This window comes from Lonchura striata, chromosome 9, assembly GCF_050655825.1.
Source record: "Lonchura striata isolate lonStrDom1 chromosome 9, ASM5065582v1, whole genome shotgun sequence".
NCBI classification, from domain to species: Eukaryota; Metazoa; Chordata; class Aves; order Passeriformes; family Estrildidae; genus Lonchura; species Lonchura striata.
In genome coordinates, this window is record NC_140711.1 from 20,212,153 (window position 1) to 20,232,321 (window position 20,169).

At 45.5% G+C, this 20,169-nt stretch overlaps 1 protein-coding gene and 1 long non-coding RNA gene across 6 annotated transcripts in view; one reads left to right on the forward strand and one right to left on the reverse strand.

Moving 5' to 3' along the window:
- FGF12 (fibroblast growth factor 12) overlaps positions 1–2,511 on the forward strand; it is a 222,767-nt gene extending 220,256 nt beyond the window's left edge. For all 4 annotated transcript variants that reach the window (XM_021536858.4, XM_021536857.4, XM_021536856.4 and 1 more), the window contains one exon: positions 1,928–2,511. In XM_021536858.4, the coding sequence (XP_021392533.2) occupies positions 1,928–2,046 (119 nt within the window). In that variant the 3' untranslated portion in view covers positions 2,047–2,511. The remainder of the gene's footprint in view (positions 1–1,927) is intronic.
- Positions 2,512–5,483: 2,972 nt separating this feature from the next.
- LOC146766651 (uncharacterized) lies at positions 5,484–18,707 on the reverse strand. Of its 2 annotated transcripts, XR_014957391.1 has the most exons (4): positions 17,346–18,707; positions 15,896–16,040; positions 14,810–14,952; positions 5,484–13,526 (listed from the first exon to the last, which is right to left on the reverse strand). It is a non-coding gene; the product is annotated as an uncharacterized LOC146766651 (long non-coding RNA). The 2 variants fall into 2 exon arrangements; XR_014957390.1 differs by having other exon boundaries at positions 5,484–14,952.
- Between the last annotated feature and the right edge of the window lie 1,462 nt (positions 18,708–20,169).

Below are 20,169 nucleotides of genomic sequence, written 5' to 3' on the forward strand. Positions count from 1 at the left end.
TTTCATGCGTTCTTTAGGATTTTATTTGATACTTTGCCACTGTCACCATGTTGTTGAGGAACATTTTCCAAGGTGCGAGGGGCAGCTTCAGGACTGAGAGGGGATGTGAGAACCCTTTTCCATCTGTTGCTGCCATGCTACACATTGTCCTTGCAGCATGCAGACAGCATCCATTGTCTGCACCTGATGAGCAGTCCTGGCATGGCTCATCCTGGCTCAGACCCATGGGACAACTCCTTCATTTTCTCTTTTTTTTTTTTTTTTTCCTAATTTTCATTAAAGAAATAGCTCCAGTAGCAGTAACAGTTTGGAGAGCAGTACCTCCTTTCAGCCTTGCTGGGAGGACCAGTGTGTGTGTGTGTGTGTGTGTGTGTGTGTGTGTGTGTGTGTGTGTGTGTGTGTTTAAACTGCTTTGAAAGCCTTGCATGAAAAATACTCCATGGGAAAAGTAATATATTTTCACTGCTCTTATATTGAATTCAATATCCCTCCTATTAATACACAGTTGACTGCACTTTATCTTTGTCCTGTATTGTTGCACAGTGCTGTAACTGTTTATCTGGTCAGGAGTAAAAGCACAGAGCAATAATGTCATTTTCAGCCTGCCTCTAATTGCTAGGATTTATTTGGAAATCAAGGGGGATTATAGATACAAGCACTTACATTGCCTTTTTGTACATGGGGTGTTTCTTTTTCATTTCTTCAGATAATTTTTAAAGTTTTATTCTTGTTGATTAGCCAGAACCTTACCCTGATAGGTTCTATCCTGTGCTGGAGCTCTGTGCCATTGTCTGTGATGTGACAACTTCACAAAATGAAGCAATACACAATTATTTCTTCATTTCCTAATTTTTGCAAAGATCTGGACATGACATTTGCAGTCTGGACCTGCCTTATGTTCTCATATCCTCTGTGCCTGCCCTTGAGATGCCTCACTCTTTCAATGCCATTTGCACCCTGCCACATTTGCAGTGAGCTCATCAGAGATGCTCTCCTTGGTGTGAACAGCTCGTGCCCCTGCTCTGGCACACCTCACATGGCACAGCTGTGAGGACAGTCCACGTGGTGAGCTGGACAAATGCTTTGTCCTGCCCAGGACGTGGGGATGAGCCATGCCTTGGGCAGACGTTGCCTTCTCCGGCTGTCTGGGCTCCAGCAAGTACATTTTTATAGGACACACACTGCATAGCCAGGGGCTGGAGAGAAGGTGCCCTCCAGCCACCCTGTTCTCAGGTGCTGCCAGATGACCACAGAAAGCTGGGACAGCTCCTGACTTGCTGTCACTGAACTCATCCATGTGTCTGCTCACAGCCCTGACCTTGGCTGGCTGGCTTGATTTACAGAGGAATAAAGAGGAAGAGCCGAGAGCAGACTCGGCTCCCGGCCGATGGAGCCAAATGGGCTTGAGTCACCTCTTCAGATCCACAGCTCAGCACCCAGAACACTTGCATGGCTCAGATGCAGGTGTAGTTTTGATTCAGGTCTCTCAAGGGCTTTTGTTGCAGGTCAAGGGCTGGGAACCAGGTCATTCTTGAACCTGTTGTTAGATGATAATCAGCATCTCAAGGCAGTACATGGCTCTGTGAGCTAAAATGTTTATTTTATGTATACGAATATAACATGAAAAAAACTGTAAAACACATAAAACCTAGAAAGAAGAAAGATTTATCTGTGAGCAGTCAATCTGCTGTCTCTCTCTTCCTTTGAAATAATACAAAGACAGAAGCAAATGGCAGCAAGGGCAAGTAAACAGATCCTGCTGGGTAACACGATCTGCTGCTGGGTCGATAGGGGTTTTGTAAGTGTGGGTGTGTGTATATGTTTGCAATGGGGCTGGAATCCAGCATCATGTATAAAGAAATAATTTGTTGTGGTCATGACTGTCTGTGACTTCAGGGCTGTTAACAGGTGTCTCCTCTGTTTGCAGTGTGCATGTACAGAGAGCCATCGCTGCATGAAATTGGAGAAAAACAAGGACGCTCAAGGAAAAGTTCAGGGACACCAACCATGAATGGAGGCAAAGTTGTTAACCAAGACTCGACATAGCTGACAAATACCCTCCCTTCTTCCAACTCCTCCCCTCCCACCCACCTACCCACCCCACCTGGCGAAACCACACTGAGATGATGACAACTGGGCAAGGCAGGACCTACTGGTAGTGGCTTGGAGTGTGAACTCCAGAATCTTTCTTTGTGTAGGACAAGAAAATCGAAACCCAGATCCTGTCTGTTGCAACGTTTTAAAAAACAACAACAACAAAAAAAAAAAGTGAAGAAAAAATGTTTTAAATCAGGACTCCATTAACATTTTCAAAAGCAAACTGTTTGCTCTGTGATCAAAGGGGAAAAAAATCTCATCTCTGCATAATAATAATAATAACTAATAAATATAATAATAATAATAATAATAATAATAAAGATGTTACCTTTAAAAATAAAACAAAGCTTTTGGAAAATTGAACTTAGCATATGATGTGCAACAAACACATGAGAATTACATCCTGTGACTGTGCTTTCTGTCTTATCCTTTCACCTCACATTCACACTGCTGTTTTTAACATCCGTGCTTCCCTGGGGATGGATGGGATTTTTCACAAAACAGGAAGGGTGGGGGTACATTATGGCTGTGTTGGCTCTGCTATCAGTAAAATATGGCCTGCCTGAATTAGGAGCCTGGCAGTTATGGGCAGTGAAGTAGCTACTCTTTATTCAGCCTTTTCCATCTACATTTAAACCCTGCATAGTTATTTCTTGCTAATGTCATTCCATGAGTATGTTCAACTCAAGTCTGGCATTTTATGCCTTTTTATCATAATTATTTATATTTATAGGCTTGCTTTACTGTATTAGTTTTCAGAGGAATTTCAGAAATAGGTTTTCAGGTCTCACAGGATGAAACAATCATATTTATTAGGGCAGAGTTGGAGATAAAGGTCAGGAGGGATAGCTGCTTGCTGTGAAATATGGAACAGATCAAGAAATGCTGCTGAAATCCTTGCTATCAGATGGAAATGGTAAGGCATGTGTTGTATGAGAGGGTACCAGGGTTTCAGCAAGGGAAAGAGGGATGTGGTGTGGCTAGGAGGGAACATGTGGGGCTGTGCCTGTCCATTTGTGCCAGGGTGAGGGCATTTCCTTCTAGCAGCTGGGGTCTCCCTAAACGCTCTGGCTCCACACATACCACACATGTTCAAAGCGGAGGCTGCAAACCCCTCCAATCCCCAGCTTTACCACTGTGATGGTCTGAGCCCCCTGAGATGCTGGGGCAGCCCGGATTTGGGTGTGGGTATGAGTCTTGCTGGTGCCAGGGCTGCAGATGCTGGAGCAGCACTTCAGAAGTGATGAGTTCCCAAGTGGGAAAAGGCCAGGAGGAGGGCAGTGGGGTGAGGGATGCCCAGTGCTGAGCCCACCTGCAGCAGCCAGGGCTTTAGTGGGGACTGCAAGGCTCTCCCTTGTGTGGTGATTTCTCTCCTTGTCCGGGGGTCAGCAGTGAGCCCTCGCTGCTGGGTGGGGCTGAAGCGTGGGCTGGTTTCCCATTACAGAGCACACACATTAACTCCAGCCTCTGGCCACTTTGGGCAGCCAGGGCCTGCAGGCACCAGCAGCAGTGCTGGAGTTGGTGTGACAAAAACAGGCACTGCCCTGAATCAGGAGCCTGGGGAGCCTTTACTGCTCAGCCATGGGCACAGCTCCTGCGAGGGGTGAAAACTAAAGGAAAAAGCAATCGCCCAAGGGCCTGGAGAGGGAACAGAACAATTCTTTATACACAGGGAACCAGCCTAAATCCTTGCAGTTACAGGCTGTGTGGGTGTTCGTATTGCTCATAACGGGCACCTGTGAAATTCCAAATACCACCTTAATTGTGGGACACCTGTGCCATCCCAGCCAATGCCTCAGCTGGCTGGCAGCCACACAGGCAGAGCTGCTGCTGGCAGTGCCAGGGAGAGGAGAGTGCCAGGCCTGTGCCAGAGCTGGCCACAATGCTCCTGCAAAGCCACTTCTGTCCTGGTGCCTCTGTCCCCACACACGAGGTGACGTTGGGGCGCGTCAGGGCTCAGTGAGCGGCTCCGTGCAGAAAGCAAAGAGACAGCCAAAGCTCAAGGTTATGGAAGAGTCCCAGGATCAGCATGAAAGAATGAATTTCAAGCATGTTCTTTTGTGTTTTGGAAAAGCTGAAACCTTGAAATAAAGAGCCTCTTGCCACGGCTCTGCTGCCCAATGCTGCACCTACAGCAGGGAACCCCTGTGTTACACATCATGTCAGTGACTTACTGCTGCCTTAGGAGAACACACCCAACCCCATCTGATGTAATTCACTGCCTACATTTCATATCCCTCACAAACTAGACAGCCCCCCAAATTAAAGGATCACTGGAGACATTAACACTCAAAGAAATAGAGTCTCAAGGCCAGTATGTTGAGTTAGCAGGTTCCTGAACAGTGCAAGTCACCAAACATGGTTTAGGCACTGAGCCACAAGTTTTCCAGCTGCGCTACTGGAGGGAAAGCCCAGCACCAGCACAGAATAGAACACCCCCAACACACCATGATACCACCAGCCTCTTCTGGGCCTAGCCACAGCAGCTAGCCAAAGGCATTGATGTCATCTAGAGCAGCTCCAGCATGGACTAAAAATTGCTCTGGCCAATGTGCAGGATACCCTTTGCCTAAGTCCCAAAAAGCTGTGGGCAACAGCAGCCCCAGTCCTACCATGTGCTGGTTTTTCCATTGCAAGACTCACCACATCCCCCGCTGGGCTTCTGCCTTGTTAATAGTCTTTGGCCACATCATTACAAGAATCCCTGGAAATGCCATATTCAGCTCTAGATGTCAAAATAATCTGCTTTTATATTCCATGGTGTTTGAGCTGATCACTTCCATGTGACACTCACTGAGTCTGCCCACAGCAAGAGCCAATTGCTCCTGCTCTCAGCCAGTGTCTGCACCACCTCGGAGCAGCTCTTCTGACGTGTTCAATTAAGTGCTGGCCCTCCTTATTCCCTTCTTAACCATGAGCCACACACAACGGCATAAACTGTGATAAAAGCCCTGAGGGAATACTGGGGTTTTTTCCTGACCTCTAGGAAGCTGCAAAAGTCTGCTCATGGTGTCGTGCAGGGACTCCTGAGATCACGAGAGCCCAAACACCAGTGAGGCTGCACAGTGTCCACTGGCACCAGCTGCTGACTGGCTCCAAGTAACCCAACACCCTCCAGATGCCTGGGAAAATCCAGGAGATCCACAGCTTGTAGATATCATCTAGAGCTTCATGCATTTATTTTACTCAAGTGCCTTGCAAGCTCTGTCCCCAGGCTTTATCTCAAGGAGGTAATGTGGGTTTTGTTGATTATCCATCTTTGCTTCCCAATTTTCAGGGAAAAAAGGAATCCACAGAGAATTTTTTTACTTACTTTGAAGTTCCTACAGTCTCTTCATTGATTCTCTCTCTCTTCTTGCTTGGCGTTAAAGTCTTGATAAGTGATGTTTCTTTTTTTTTTTTTTTTTTTCTTTTTTTAGCCACACATACAGCAACCATTTAGGAAGTTTTGTGACTCAGTTTAACATTATAGTGTCCACAACCCTTGTCTGGCTGCATGTGATACTAGCAGGACAAATTTCCTTGCCATGATGGCATGGCTTTGGGCAAACACCTAGCACAGAAAAGTATAGTATGAAAAAAGAAGGATGTTTTTGTCTAACCTGGCCCATAGCTACTGTTAACTCTGTTAAGGCTGCAGCAAAACTTTGCTCTCTGAGTAAGAGATGCTCCTATAAAAGATTCTGAGCACAGAAGTCCAGCAGCAGAAAATACGTCACAGATATATGAGTACAATTAAAGCATTCATTTAGTTTCACCTCATTTTTAATTGTGATGTTGGCGTGGGTCTGGCTGTATGTGCTGTGCAAAACAGCCCCTCTCACCTAAGCATCAAGGACAAAACCTGATAAAATGGCTACAGCTTGGACCATAAGGATTTTCCTGGGAAGAAAATTCAGAAAAAGCTGCAGACAAGCATGCCAGCAAGTTCTGCCACAAGTGTCAGCACTGGCATGTGACAGTGTGCTATAAAGTGAAGCTGACACTCAACAAAGCCATTTATGAAAATTGTCTGTCAACAACATTTTTGTGTTTGCGCTCAGAGAGCTTCTGGCTGATAAAGGCCCACGCAATCCCCCAAGCTGTCACGGGCTTCGCTTTACACCTTTATATCTTAAACTGCACTGACTGTGCACCAGGAGAGCTCCTGCCCCAGAACGGCACCATTGCCACACCCTGAACAACGCCGAGGAGGAGATGGTGTAAGCACCCATGGCTGAGCAGGACTAGCAGGAGACAAAGTGTGCCATCTTTCCTGGTTCCACGCCAGCGGGGCTGCAGCCTGGATGCATGACAGGCATGAAAAAACATCTTGAGGATGACACTTCCTAAAGCAAGGAAGGCATAGAATTCTCATTAGTTAAAGCACACAAACCCAACCTTTACTAATGGGTGTGCAGTAAAATACATTACTTTTAACATGGGGGAGATGTTGGCCCCAGAACATGTCCAGCACTAAAACTGTTAACTGGGGCACAGTGTAGCCCTGGTCCTAGATGGCAAGGATCAGTTTGTCACTGCATCGAGGAAATCAAAAACAAGAAAAGACACAAGTGAGTGTCTTCAGGGACAGATTCCTCTCCCTAAACTGAAACAAAATGTTTTAGTTGCTGCTGTGGGATGACCCGCTGCACACACCTACGAGTAAAACCAAAAGAAAGAGCACTGCACTTCCTTAGTGAAGCAAGAGATGTTTCCATGGCATTCCTGTTTTCCCTCTCCCACCACCAATGCTTCAGCCTTCAAGTCGATGGAAGGCTGTTTCCATGGAGCAGAAGGCATCAAGGCTTACATCCTCCTCACCTGCATGGAGTTAAGCTTGACTGCTCTGCTTCAGCTGCTGAACTACAGCCATGGGCATCCTTCAATTTCCCCAAGTTCTTCTTACCCATCTTTATTAAGGAAAAAATAAAAATCAAAAAAAAAATTCCATAGCCAGGCTGATACATTTTTAGCATCATGTTTAAGAGCATGAAGATCTCAAAACTGTTGATACATTTGTGAACACAAAGTTAAAGCTTAATAAGTCCCATTCCAGGAGAGAGGATTTCTATTCATGATAGTTGCACAATGAAGTGCTGCATGCACAGGAAGTTGGACATCTTCCCAGCCTGCCTCCCTCTTGGACTTCAGGCTCTCCCATGGTAGAGGAGGTCTAGGCCAGCATGGCTCCATCTCACCACAGCATTCACCAGGAATTGTGGTGATGACACAGGGAGTTCACATAGACTCCAGAGCATTCCCAGCTGACATAACTGCAGTTTCAGTGCAGAAAAATTTGACCTTCCATGGTCAAATCTTCTTTCTGGAAAGTAAAGGATCTCTCATCAAACAATTGCTTGAAAAGAAATAAGGGGGTTTGTTTTACTCAAAATACTCTGGTGCAGGCACAGGGATAATCCATCTGTGGAAAATGCCACTAATATTTACTGAGCAATACAAATGGAAAAAAACAAGGCATTAGCAATTATTAAAAAGAAAGTCTGGAAATGGGATCTGAGGAATAGCAGACGATCACTCTCCCAAGAGTCTGTTAAGAACAGGTTATATATTGTTCCATTTTCCATGCTCATTACAATCACTGCCCCAATAATAGCTGAATGCCTTTCTTTATTCTAGTACAATTTTCCCGTGGGAACTAAATAACTCTATGTAAATACTGAGCAGAATTGGTAGAAGAAAGCTGGACGGTTCTGCTGGGCTACCCTTGTGGCAGTCTCATCTTGGGGAGCTGGTTACAACTCCTCTTTCTCATAGCTTGATACAAGAGTAAAGGGGCAGCACTGGGCAGGAGGAGCATGTTGGTCAGTCCAACTAAATGACATTGTGAAGAAAAAAATTATGTCAGACAATAATTTTCAGAAATTAAGGCTTTGGTGAATTTTAATTCCTCGAGCTCTTAAAAAAAAATTGCAGGGAGAAAAAGAACCAGTGGGTCCATATTAGTGCCAGTCCCTAAGCAAGGAATTTGATGGCATTTAAGTCTCTACATCCAGCTCCTGGCTTGTCTCTTACACACAGTGATGCCTCCTTTCCTTTCTCAGAGCTCTGAGTTTCCCTGGGGATCCTCCTCACCGAGTCCTTGGGGCACCCTGGCCCAAAGAGGGCAGAGCAGCTCCTGCTGGGGCAGCAGTGGGAGCCCAAACTCAGTGTCCTGCTCAGGCTCTCAGCTGTGGCCCAAGCCAGAGGGGCTCCTCACAGAGGCCCCCCAGGGCACCTCCTCCAAACATGGCAGGAAAGACAGGAAAACAGAGCTCATTGTCCTGAGCAATTCTGCTTCCCAGGGCCCTGCTCTGTGCAGAGCCCAAAGCAAGAACCCCAAAATGTGAGGTGCACAGACATCAGCTCCCCTGGTGTGCTGTGCCCGGTCTGGGCTGTGGTGCCAGGAGCAGCCATGAGCAGGGGTTTTGGGGATCACAAAGGTTATGAAGTGATCTGATCCCATGATAACAGGACATTGCAAAGGTGAAGAGCTTCTGATTCGACTGTGCCTCACGGGGGTCACTTACACGCTGTGACTCCGACACTGCCACTTATTAATTTTATTTTCCAACTTACTGCACAAGCTGGCAAATCAAACTGTTTCACTCAATTCACCATTAAACAAAGAAGCAAAACAGTGCACAGGGAACAAGATTTACGTGACATCAACTCAATTTGAAGATCAAAAAGAGGTGTGTTTTACTTTGCATTATCTTCATTTTTTAATTTTCACTGGGTTTTGTTCTTCCTGCTATCAGACAGCTCAGAAAGCAGAACTAATAGGGAAAACTGGCTTCTGCTGTGGGAGGAGAAAATGTTATCTCACAAACAGATGGGATACTCTGGTGACTCCCAGCTGAGCTCCTTTGAGCTTCAGATGAGGAGTCTTCACATGAGAATGTAATGAATTTTCACAAGGTCCCAGTTAGGGCACTGTGAGACTTGTCCTTCACTGGCAAGTTCATATGATTCTCCCAGCAAGGTCAATGGGCTGCCAGGTAGGACCTAAATCTGAATTCAGACTGTGCATTCAGAACTTCCCAGGAAAAGCTCCCTGTGGGTGCATAGAGACCTAAATTTGCCATGGAAAAGGGTCCACTTCAAATTACCATCTTTGGATTCCACTTTCATATTTGTCCCTGTAAACCCAAACTCAACTTTCAAATTCTATGGTCACCTCTGTATTCTTGAATCTCCAAATTCAAACACTAGACTGTTTCAAAATTTTATTCCATCTGTAGGATTGAATATGCTTTGTATAAATTGGTAGCATTTAAAAAAAGAAAAACACTCACTCTATTGACAATATTTAATGGACAAGGAACACAATAATCTAGCTCTAGACATACCCAAACTGTGGAGTCCACATCCATGCAGAAATTTAACTTGAACTGCTGCAGTTTGATCCCACTTTATATTAATACAGTAAAACCAGTTTTCTGTTCAGAAATATGTTCTTCTGGACAAGCTACTGCAAATACATCAGCAGGTGGTGGCTTCAGAGAGACAGAATGGCTGCAGTCCTGAGTCAAAGCTGGGGGTTCTTTAAACAGAAAGACATATTCATCAATAAAAGGAAATCTTTCTAAAGTCGACATGGGCTGGTTCCAGGTGAAGGCTTTGTCTTTTCTTTGTAAAATATTTGCCTGCTCCTACAGATTTGCAGGAATAAATTTTACATCTTGTGTAGCTTGTACTAAAACAACTGACCAAAAAGACCCCCAAAATCCAAACAAAATACCCCCAGTTCCATATTGCTACCCACTTGGATTCTGCATTGTTTTGGAAACTTCAAGGAGTTGAAAATCAAACTCACCCCCAGGGCAACTCCAATGAAATCAATGTGCAACCCTGGGAATTAATCTGGCCCAAGCCTCATTTTCTCTTTAACTGCAGGAATCAAGGTCATTTTCCCATCTGGATTTTGCAGAGGCTTCTGCACATACTGATGAGTTATACCTTTTATCAAACCTTGACCCATCATTTTCAGGGCTAGAAAATGATTGCACAGTGTCAGAGGATCACAGGAAATAAGATGAAGTCTCTTGGTGCCAACATCCAGACCTTATATTTACTATGTGCCACCTCTCCTGTGTCCCCCAAAGTTATATCCAGTATCCTTCCAGAGTACAGTGTGGGAATCTGTCCTCCTTTGTCCAAAATCTCACACTTAATGCCAGATGACACCACTCATTCTCTGTCTTCACTTCAGGGAGGTTACTCTTCTCCACATCTGTAGGTTTTATGCAACAGTGTGACCATCATTTTTCTGCTGGCTGAAGGACTAAAAAACCAAACTGTAAGTTTTTGGTTTTGGAGGGGAAGTGGGTCTGTCTGTTTATCTATGCCTATAAGCTTGTACCTCCTCCCTCCTCAGTAATCCCCTCTGTGCCAGCCCATGTGATGTCTGGGTGGATCTGGCCCTGCAGGAACCTCTGATGGCAGCAGAACATCGTGTGGTCAGCCTGCCTTAGATCTTGACTTGGTCAAAAACTGCTTTTGAGAATTTGCGGGCAAAGAACTCATGGGAGCAAGCAATTAGAGCAATTATTGCAAGTTCCAAAAATGGTAGGTACGTCAAAAACTGCGTAAAGGATTGGCTGCAGACTCCTCTCCCTCACAAGGTGGGTTGTGTCAGGCATGCTGGCCAAGGTTCCACCTGAGACATCCAGCCTCATCATGGGGCCAAAACATGCCATTCAAACGTGGCAGTGACTGTAAAACAATGTATTGGAGATAAAGGGGCTGCAGGAGCAGTTCCTGACCAGAAGCAGACTGCACAAGGCTATCTTTTAACCCAAACTTGATATGAGCACATCACCTCCTCGCTCTATAGACTGGTGTGCCAAATGTCTGCTAGGAAATAACACTGAGAAATTTGTGGTTTGGGATATTTTCATATCCTGAGCAGAGGATTATTTGCTGTTTAGTGTGCAATTGATAGCTTTACTGCTCCTGGACAGAATAACAAACAGCTGTGCTGCCAAATAAAAGAGATCTTTTGGATCATCTCAGAGCACCATCTTGGCAGCCTTGGAGCCCCAGTGACTTGCAGAAAGGGTGAGTGGTCGTGGGGCAGGTTTGCCAGCTGGTACAGGCACTTGCAGCTGCCTGGGGCTCATGTATAAAAGATTTCATCACAGATTATTAAAGGCAGAAAGAACAGTTGTAAATCAGAGAGTCTGACCTCTTGTGTAACACAGACTGGTGATTTCAGAGCAGAAGTCAGAGATTAGGCTGACCAGAGCTACTCAGCCTGGCAATGGAAATTCTGCTCTTAGTTCACTGGAAGCTCACATGCCACAGTGTTGTAATTCCACAATGCAGAAGAGAGTTCATTCAGAGGCTGCAGACCAGGTAATCAGATTCTATGCAGGTTTACTTCTTGATTATTTATTCAATAAGGATCACATTAAAAGCCCACTGGAGGCAGTGAAAGACTCCTGTTGACTTTGCAGCAGCCTAAATCAGACCTGAAGCGTTCAGAGTTTTAATATGCACAATTGGAATTTGGTAGCTTCCAGAGGTCTGTATCAAATGATGAACTCCCTTTGGAGCAATGTGCTCATCACACATCTTTACTTGCCCGAGGGTAACCTCTCATAACTTGCTCCAAACAGCTTTCCTGCCTGGATTGGCACTTCCTGGGGAGACCTCTGAACTAGGATCACCTACTGACCCCCTTCCATGCAAAAAGGATTTCTTGGCTGAGATGAAGGAAAGCGTGCCTGGTGAGGACAGCAGAGAGCCAGAGCCAAAGCTCAGGAGTAAGGAGCAGTTGGGGCAGAGCTGTAGAAAGGACTCCAAACAGCTTTGTGTGAAGCCTCAGCTAATGTTGTCTGAACCCTCTATTTTATTTTCCTTTCAAAACAGGACACCAGAGGCACTCCTTCCTCCCTTTCTCCTGCACCACCATTCTTCTCCAGCAAAACCTGAATGCTGTCTTTTGCCAGAGCTTCTGGTGTTCCTGCAGAGCACAACAGACCACAGAAACTGCCCATATGGATGGATTCTGGGGTAAAATCTTTCTGGGTGCAGGGTCACATAAGCCAAATAAAAATGTGGTCTTTGATAACCCTTGCTATGTGTAAAAGCACCAAAAAGAATGATCTGACAATATCTAAATATGTCAGATGTGGAGCCAGATGTGTTACATTGTCTGTTGACCACTTTATTATCTTCTAACCCATCTGTAGAAGATTAAAAACCTATATAATATTTTTTGGTGGAACAGTATTTTTCCAATGAGAAAAAACACAGCCTCTGATTTGTATTCCTCTGACTTGAAATCATTCATTTTAAATGACTGTTTGTTCTGCTAATTTAGAATCCGGGCAGGCATGGAAACAATTTATTTTGGTTTGCAAAAGTAGCTGAGCTTGGCTTTGTTAAGAGCATATGTACTTTGTTGCTTTGGGATCAGTACAGCTCCCTGCTGGAATAAGAGTTCTCCAGAGGCAGGAGCTCCACACTGACACCCTCAGAGAGGAACCCGTCCTTGACTGAACATCAGATCTGTTGCGTTTCCCTTGTCTTCTCCCCAAGAGTTTTTCTAAGAATCACTTAATGAACTAAGCCCTCCATGGCCACCCCAATGTGATGCAGACAACAGATAAATGCTCCCTCAGGAGCCCAGTCTGGCACGGATCCTCTGGCCAAGCTCACATGGGGCTGCTCCACTCCAAAATCCAATGTGACTCGAGTTCCCTGCTCCCATGAAAAAGTCCTTGCACTTCTTACAGCCTCAGTAGAAACTTGGAGTCTCCTACTTCTGGAAGCATGAAAACACATTCAAAAAACCAACTCGTGCAGATAAAAAAGGATTTTGACATCTCTAACAATGGCACTATCCCAGTAAATAAATTATCAACACTCACTTATAATTAGTTTTGTTGTACTTGTACCTGCTTTGCAGCAAATTTCCCAAGACAGAGTTCTGATGTCTTCTAATTTTATTTTCCATAATGTCTAAGCAAAACCAATTTTTTTGAAAAATGCTTCTTGATATTTGAAGCAGAAAAGTAATTGGTATTGAACCAATTCAAAAGCTGGATAATATTGTCTTTCATGATATGCTGGGCAATGACACGGACTCCAGCAACATTACATGAAGCGAGGCTTTTTAAAAATAGCTTTCATTCTGGTTTGCCACTAAACCTCACTAACAGCACATTAAAGACATGTATTTCAGTACCCCAGCACAGACATTTTGTCCTGTAACTCAAAATGTTTCATCTTATTGCTCTGAGGATTCCTGCCAGTTGGCACCTTTGCACATGTGCTAAGTTGCTAAATTTCTAATCTTTCCCCACTTACCTGGTTTGACACAGCATAGATATGTGAGGCAGAGGGAATTGGCCCTGGGAGTGTGGGCACTGCACTTTTGGGGTTGTCAGCCCTTACATGGGCACTCTGCAGTCAGCACAGCAAAGGGCTCCTTGCATAAGCTGGTAAACAACAAAATGTTAGAAGCTGAATGAATTGAAACAATAGCTCTCTAACAGCAGAGTAATTTTCAACAGAGGTGAAAATTCTCTTCTTCTTCAGGAAGAGAAGAAGCCAAACACAGCTGATTTCCTGCAGACAGTTCATCTCTTTATCTCTGGGAGCAGATAGCTCTTCCAGCATCTTAGCCAGTGTCAGGCCATGACCCCAGTGCCTGCCTCACTGCAGACACAACAGTAGGATCCCTTCTCACAGGCTCCTGACTGTGGAGGATTTCTTGCCACTGTCAGATTAATGAGAGTCTCACAGTCCTAGGGTGGCTTTTGCTCTGAACCAGAGACTTTCCTTTCTCCATTGAATGGTACGAAATTAATGAAAATTAACAACAGCCCATGAAGAGAAGCACATTAAAGCTATACAGCTGCTATAAACACACAGAGATTGGGTCATCTCTCCACAGATGGCTGCTCTGAGTACTTCTAGCACTGTTGCTAACTAATCCTATTAGAGAGAGCCAGGACTGTCCGAGATTTCCCAGCCATGTGTCCACAGGCAGTGTGCAGACAGAATTGCATGGCAGCAGCTGCTGACAGCCTGCCTGGCCCTCAGCTGCCTGAATTTCACAGCAGTGTTGTGCTGAACTGCCAGCTGTGCCTAGCTCTGTTCTGGGTTCACCAGGGATCTTCTTCCAACCACATCTGTCCTGCCAGGTTGGTGCCAGAGCAGGGATAAATTCTGTCCAGAGAGTGGCCCTGAGTATCCAAGGCAGGCAGCACAGACTCAGCTGTCTTCACAGAGAAGAAAATTGGCTTTTGGAGCCCCTTGCAAAAATAAATAAATAAATAAATACAGCTCTTAATTCAAATGTGAGAGAGGCTTGTGGCCAAAAATTTTGCATTTTGCAGTATTTCAGAGAGCTCTGGTCTTTGTTCCAGGCTGAAACTCCAGCCCAGTTGGCACACGTCCCATGGGTTTCAGAGCAGCTCAGATTTCATTCTCTAACACACACTGCTGAAAGCACTGGCTTACAAAAGGTGAATTACTTCTAAGAAATGGGCTAGGGCCAGACTGGCCTTCCCTATCACTGGTTGCTGGTGTTTTAGTGTGAATAGCAGGCAGGTAGCTGGTGGTGAAAAGAACCCACAGCAACAGCAGAGTCCCAAGGCTGTTAGAGGCAAAAGCTGCAGCCTACCTCCTGGCTGAGCTGCACAGCTGCAGTGAGGCTGCCCATAAGATGCTTTACAGGGAAGGAATGGAACGACACCTCTTCTGCTGAGCTCTTTACCTGCTGAGCTCTCTGCCAGGAGAGTGAGTTTGAAAATCACTGGCAATCCTCCCTGTGTGCCAGACACCATGGCTCTTTCTCCCTGTGGTGAACAGCAGCCTGCTGAGGATGTCAAATGGCAATTCTGCTGCTGCCTCATGCACCTGAGGGGAAATAAACCATTGCTAGCAAACGTGTTTTTCTGAATGTCCCCCATCTACAGGTGTTTGAATGTTGGAATGAAAATGCCACCTGGCTCTGGGAGTCTGCTCCCAGCAGCAGCACCAGCTCTGCCTGCCCTCACTCTCTGCCCCCTCCCACCCTTGAGGAAGGGATTTGGGCTGGTCCTGACTCCAGACTAGGTCAGCTGGGCTCTATTCCCAGCCCTCCTCCCCCTGCTCCCCGATGCTGTGCAGCTCAGATCCCTTCTGTGAGCTCAGTTTCTGCAGCAGAAGAGTGAGCCATGGGTTTGTGTTTCAAAGCTCCAGACCAGTAGAACAACAGGAGAGAGAGGAGTATGGAGACTGTCCCAGCTGCTCCTGTTTCTGCAATGGCCTGAGCTCAAGAGTTGATGGGAACGGGGCTCCAGCAACCTCCAGCTCTGGTTTTGGAAGTAAATTTCCACACTGACGAAGAGGCACAAGTCTAAATCTCCTTCCTCCTGTACTCCTGCCCATTCTCTATGGTGCCTCTGAAAATTACAGTTTTGCCATTTGAAAACAAAAGTGCTTAGTTGGCAAGAAAGACTCCATAAAGAAAGCAATGGAAGCTGTCACATCTGTACTGTCTGAACACCATCTGTCTCCCAAGTTTACTCTGAAACAAAGAAAATCCCATCCAGTCCTCCTGCAATATATCAGTAAATTGCTTAGCAGTGGCACTTGGAGAAGGAATGAACATATTTCAATTAGACAATGGCATCATTAAACACCATCTCAGTAAATAAAACCTGGAGGTTAACATTTGTAGAGATTAAGCAATCTGTTAAGTAAAGTTTACTGTGGCATATTAGGGTTTTTGTTATACAGCTATATACATGTAGCATCCAAAACAACCTCCTTAGCTTACTTTTAAGATAATAGTTTTTATTTAAGCACATGTGATTACCTGAGAGTTACCTGAAGTCCTGAGACTGGCTTGGAACTGTAGATACCTGCAGAAATAGGTGCATCACTTGTGGTAGAGAAAAAAAGGACAGCAGAGTGATGGAGAGGAAAAGTAAAATCACAGAACTGTTTGGTTTGGAAGAGACCTATAAAGATCAAAAAGACAAAATCAAAAAGATCAAAGCAAATCAAAAAGATTGCTTTAGGGGATGATGACAAATGCTGAAAATGGGATGTAACTGCTGCAAACAGCCTATTTACCTTCAGAAAATCCTAAATCCAGGTTAGGTAGAACTGAAAGCTGGGATAACACCTAACTGGAAAATATCTATCACCTCTGATTTCCAAGACTTTGCGACCACTATGGTTATGACATTTTAATTTACTGCTTTGTACCCTGTAAATCTCAAAATAGCCTCACACATATTTGGTCCTGGAAGGACTGTATGCACTGCAAGCTTAAGCTAAGAGGAGGATCCACTGTTTCTTGGCTGATTTTACAAACAGTCTTTGCATCCAAAGCAGAGTAAACCTGGGCAGGCTTCAGCTTCTTCCAAACTCAGATAAATGTTTTTGATTAAGATAAAGCAGTGCAAATCCTTAAGAAGGCTGCTCCTGCAGAGTGCTCCTGCAGGTCCCTGTGAGAACAGGGAGATCTCACTGTGCTTTTCAAGAGTGGATTCTCTGCAGCTTCAAGGAGTGGCTGCTCACAGCTGCCATCACTGTGACCCTCCATTAACTCTATGAACAAGACATGGGGCAGAATTTGTTTTCAAAGGACCTTGTGATTATTCAGTGTAAAAAGTGACCAGCACATTTGCACGGCAGTGAGTTATTCCTCACAAACAGCCAAAACGAGTGGGCCCATGTTAAATAGGGATAAATGAGCCTCAGGCAAACACAGCCTGTGATGATGCACCTTGCACTGCACTCCCCTAAGTGCTGCACCAGACCCACCAGGTAAAACAGCCCAGAGAGCTGCTGAGAGCTGCTGGAATCCCCTGTACTGCAGCACCCCTGCTCCTGTGCTGCCAGCTCTGTTCACTGCCACTTCCCCCTCTCCTTCAACACCACTGCCCCCCACGCGAGCTGGGAGATTATCCCAATTATTCCAGCTGTTGTGCTACACCACACTGAACTTAATTAAAGCTAACAAAGCATGCCTCACTGGCCCTGTTGTCATCTAGCACTGAAGGCTGAGGATCCAAATGAGCAGGGCTCAGGCTGATGTCACACTTGAGAGAGTTTGGCAGGGGAGAGGGGGGAGAAAACAAAAAAAAAAAGTGTGGATTTTGCATGGCTGTTTTTATCATTAGAAAACTTCAGTGAAGTATTGATAGGGTGGGATGATACTGTGATTCTTGGGGTTTATTTGTTTTGATATCTTTTTGAAATGCAGACTTCTTAGACAAATATTTCTAGGTATACCTTGGATTACCAAGCAGATTTACCTGCAGCTGTGCTCATACAAGGTCCTAGATAGTCTTTCAAATCCAATCACTTGTGCTGATACAGGCAAGATGAAGTCTTCTGCTTTAACACCGTGATGAACACAGTGGCATCATCAATGCATCCACCTGAAACAAAATGGAAAGAATAAGAAAGAAAAGACTGCAGTAGAGCCCACATTATACACACTGCCAGCTCATTTCCCTAAGCAGAGAACTCCAGACTCACCAGCACCAGGGTGGATGATAAACAAGGGCCATGGCATTTGGCAAAAAGAAGTCCATTTGCTCACCCAGCTCCATCCAAACTTGCAGCAATCAGTGCACAAAGGTGCTCAGGTAGGAAAGAGGAATGGAAATAATTTGCCAGTAACAGCTGGGACTGACACTGGACCCTAACCCAGTGCCCCCAGGGTGAGAACAAGCACAGGTTAGGCAGGACCAGCAGCTGAAGGTGATCTCTTCCCCAGGCCTTGCTTATCTAACCAGACACAGCTCCGAGAGCCCCTGCCAGTGGCTTACAGGCTATGGGCTCAGTCCACTTCTACATTTTTGGGCTGCTAATTTTTGCTGTAACCAGCTGAGAATACACCAGATGCCCATAAAACGGCACTTCCCTCCCATGGCTGGTTTTTCAGGTGCTGTTGGGTTCCACATCCCAGCAGCTGAGAGCATCTCTGAGTGAGAAATGCTAAAAGGGGATCCTGAGGTCATCTTCAAGGACTAAGCAACAATTTCCAAACCACAAGGGATTGAAACTCTTCACACATGGCCCCACTCCTACAGACTTCTAAGCTGCTTAGTTGTTTTTAAAAATGAATGATGACATTCACATATCCTCTCTCAATGCCAGAAAGGCCAGAAATTTGCAAGTTTTCATGTGATGGCACTTCAGCAGGCTGAGACGCATTTCTGGGCTTCTCAGCATGTGGATTGAAGCAAACTTCTCTCCATTTTCATCTTTGGTGTTATACCAGGGATGTGCATTCCAGAGGCATTCAGAGCTTTGTGAAAAGCACAGAATAATTTCCAAAATCTAGGTTTATGCTGAATGAAAGAAGGGACTCCCTGTCCCTCTGGCACACAATCAAAGAGGCCAGCCTCCACCTGAGCAACACTGAACATCCACAGAGCAAGCTTTGTGCAAGATTCACATCCTGAATATACAAACTTCTCTAAGATACCATGCAAAAGTGATAACCACACGCAGAGCTCACTTAACACTCAGCACCTCAAGTGTTAATACAGCACAGAGGAAGCCATGTAATCCCTGAAATGAGGACAGTGCTCCAAGAATGGATCGATCCAGAGTTGCCCTTCAGTACCCAGCTGCTGACAGACAGCAAATTGATCAGTGTGGTTTGAACTCCTCTCCTGACAATTCAGGCAGGAGAGGGCCAGGAGCTCTGTAAATGCATAATCTGTGCCTGGCACTCGCTCGCTGTGTTCTAAACCACGATAAAACCTTTGGAGCAAGCTGTTTCCCCTCCAGTTGGTTAACATTTGTATCCAGCTGAACTCCTGGGGTGATAACTACAGCAAACCTCCTCCTCTGAGGCAGATAAATAAAACATTCTGTAAAGAAAAGTGCAGGGTATTGGCACGTCTCTCCCACAGGCTGTAAGCAGCTGAATGCCGCATCCCAGTGAAGGCGAGGAGTGAGCAGGTTTTTTTTTCCCGGGGAGGCTCTGCTCCCTCTCTGCCTTTCTCCCTAGTAACTGATCCATTTTTCTGTTCCTCCTTTCCCCTGGCTGGTGCACAGAGCCATGCCCTGGCACAGGACACAGCAGCATCTTTGCTAATTCTCAAAGTGCCACCTACAGTTTGTGCGAGTGCATGTGTGTGAGCAAACACAGTCCCAGGCAGACATCCTACAAACCATATATATATATAATATATATATATATATCTCTGACTACTGAGACATGATCAAACCAGCCCGTAGCTCTCACATGAGAGGACAGAAATAAGTCTGGAAACGTTTCTGTTCTGGGAGCAGGGGGAAATCAGGCGCTGAGCACACCAGCTCTGCAGGGGCACAGCAAACCCTGCAGGGAACGGAGCAGGGTCTGAGTGCACCTGTGTGCTCTGTGAGTGATCCTCCACTCCCAGCTCACAAGAACTGCCACAAAACCAGAATATGGATCCAGGACCTGTTTTCCTTCAGTGAAATACACCAGTGGATGTGGCAGTACCAGCTCCCCAGAGGCACCACAAAAATGCTGGCACGTGGGGAAAAGCACTGGAGTGGAGCAGGGCAGTGGCCTCCGCAGTCCCAGTGGTTCAGCATCCCCAGCACCACTGCCATCCCACTCCCCAGCCCTGCCAAAAGGGCCCTGCACTGTGCAGAAGCTTTTTTTAGACTGTAAAGAAGGCAAACAGGGTAAATGAAATGAACGCAACAGCTGAGAGGTTTAGGATTTAATCAGAGCTGGCTTCCTACTGCTTGCTTGCTTTCTTCACTTATTTTCAAAGGAAAATGTCCTTGCCCATGGAAAATATAGAAAACCCCCAAACCCAAACAACTATTCCCTATTCCCACTGTGCAATTGAAATGGCAGGGGTAGGGGAAGGGTTTTGTTTATTTTTTATTAATTTTCTTTCAGAGGTAATTTAAGAGAAATAAGAGAGGACTTCACTGATCCTGTGTTGTCACATAGCAATCAGACTGGCTGGGGAGCTCACAAAATCCATGCCTAGACCCACAGGAAAAACAATGGCCAAACACACTCTCAGCTGGAGGTTTTCCTTGGAGTTTTGCCTCCCTCACCTGTTTTGTCTGGGGGGGGGTTGACAGTTCTGTGCAATAGCTTTGTCCTTTCCTTGG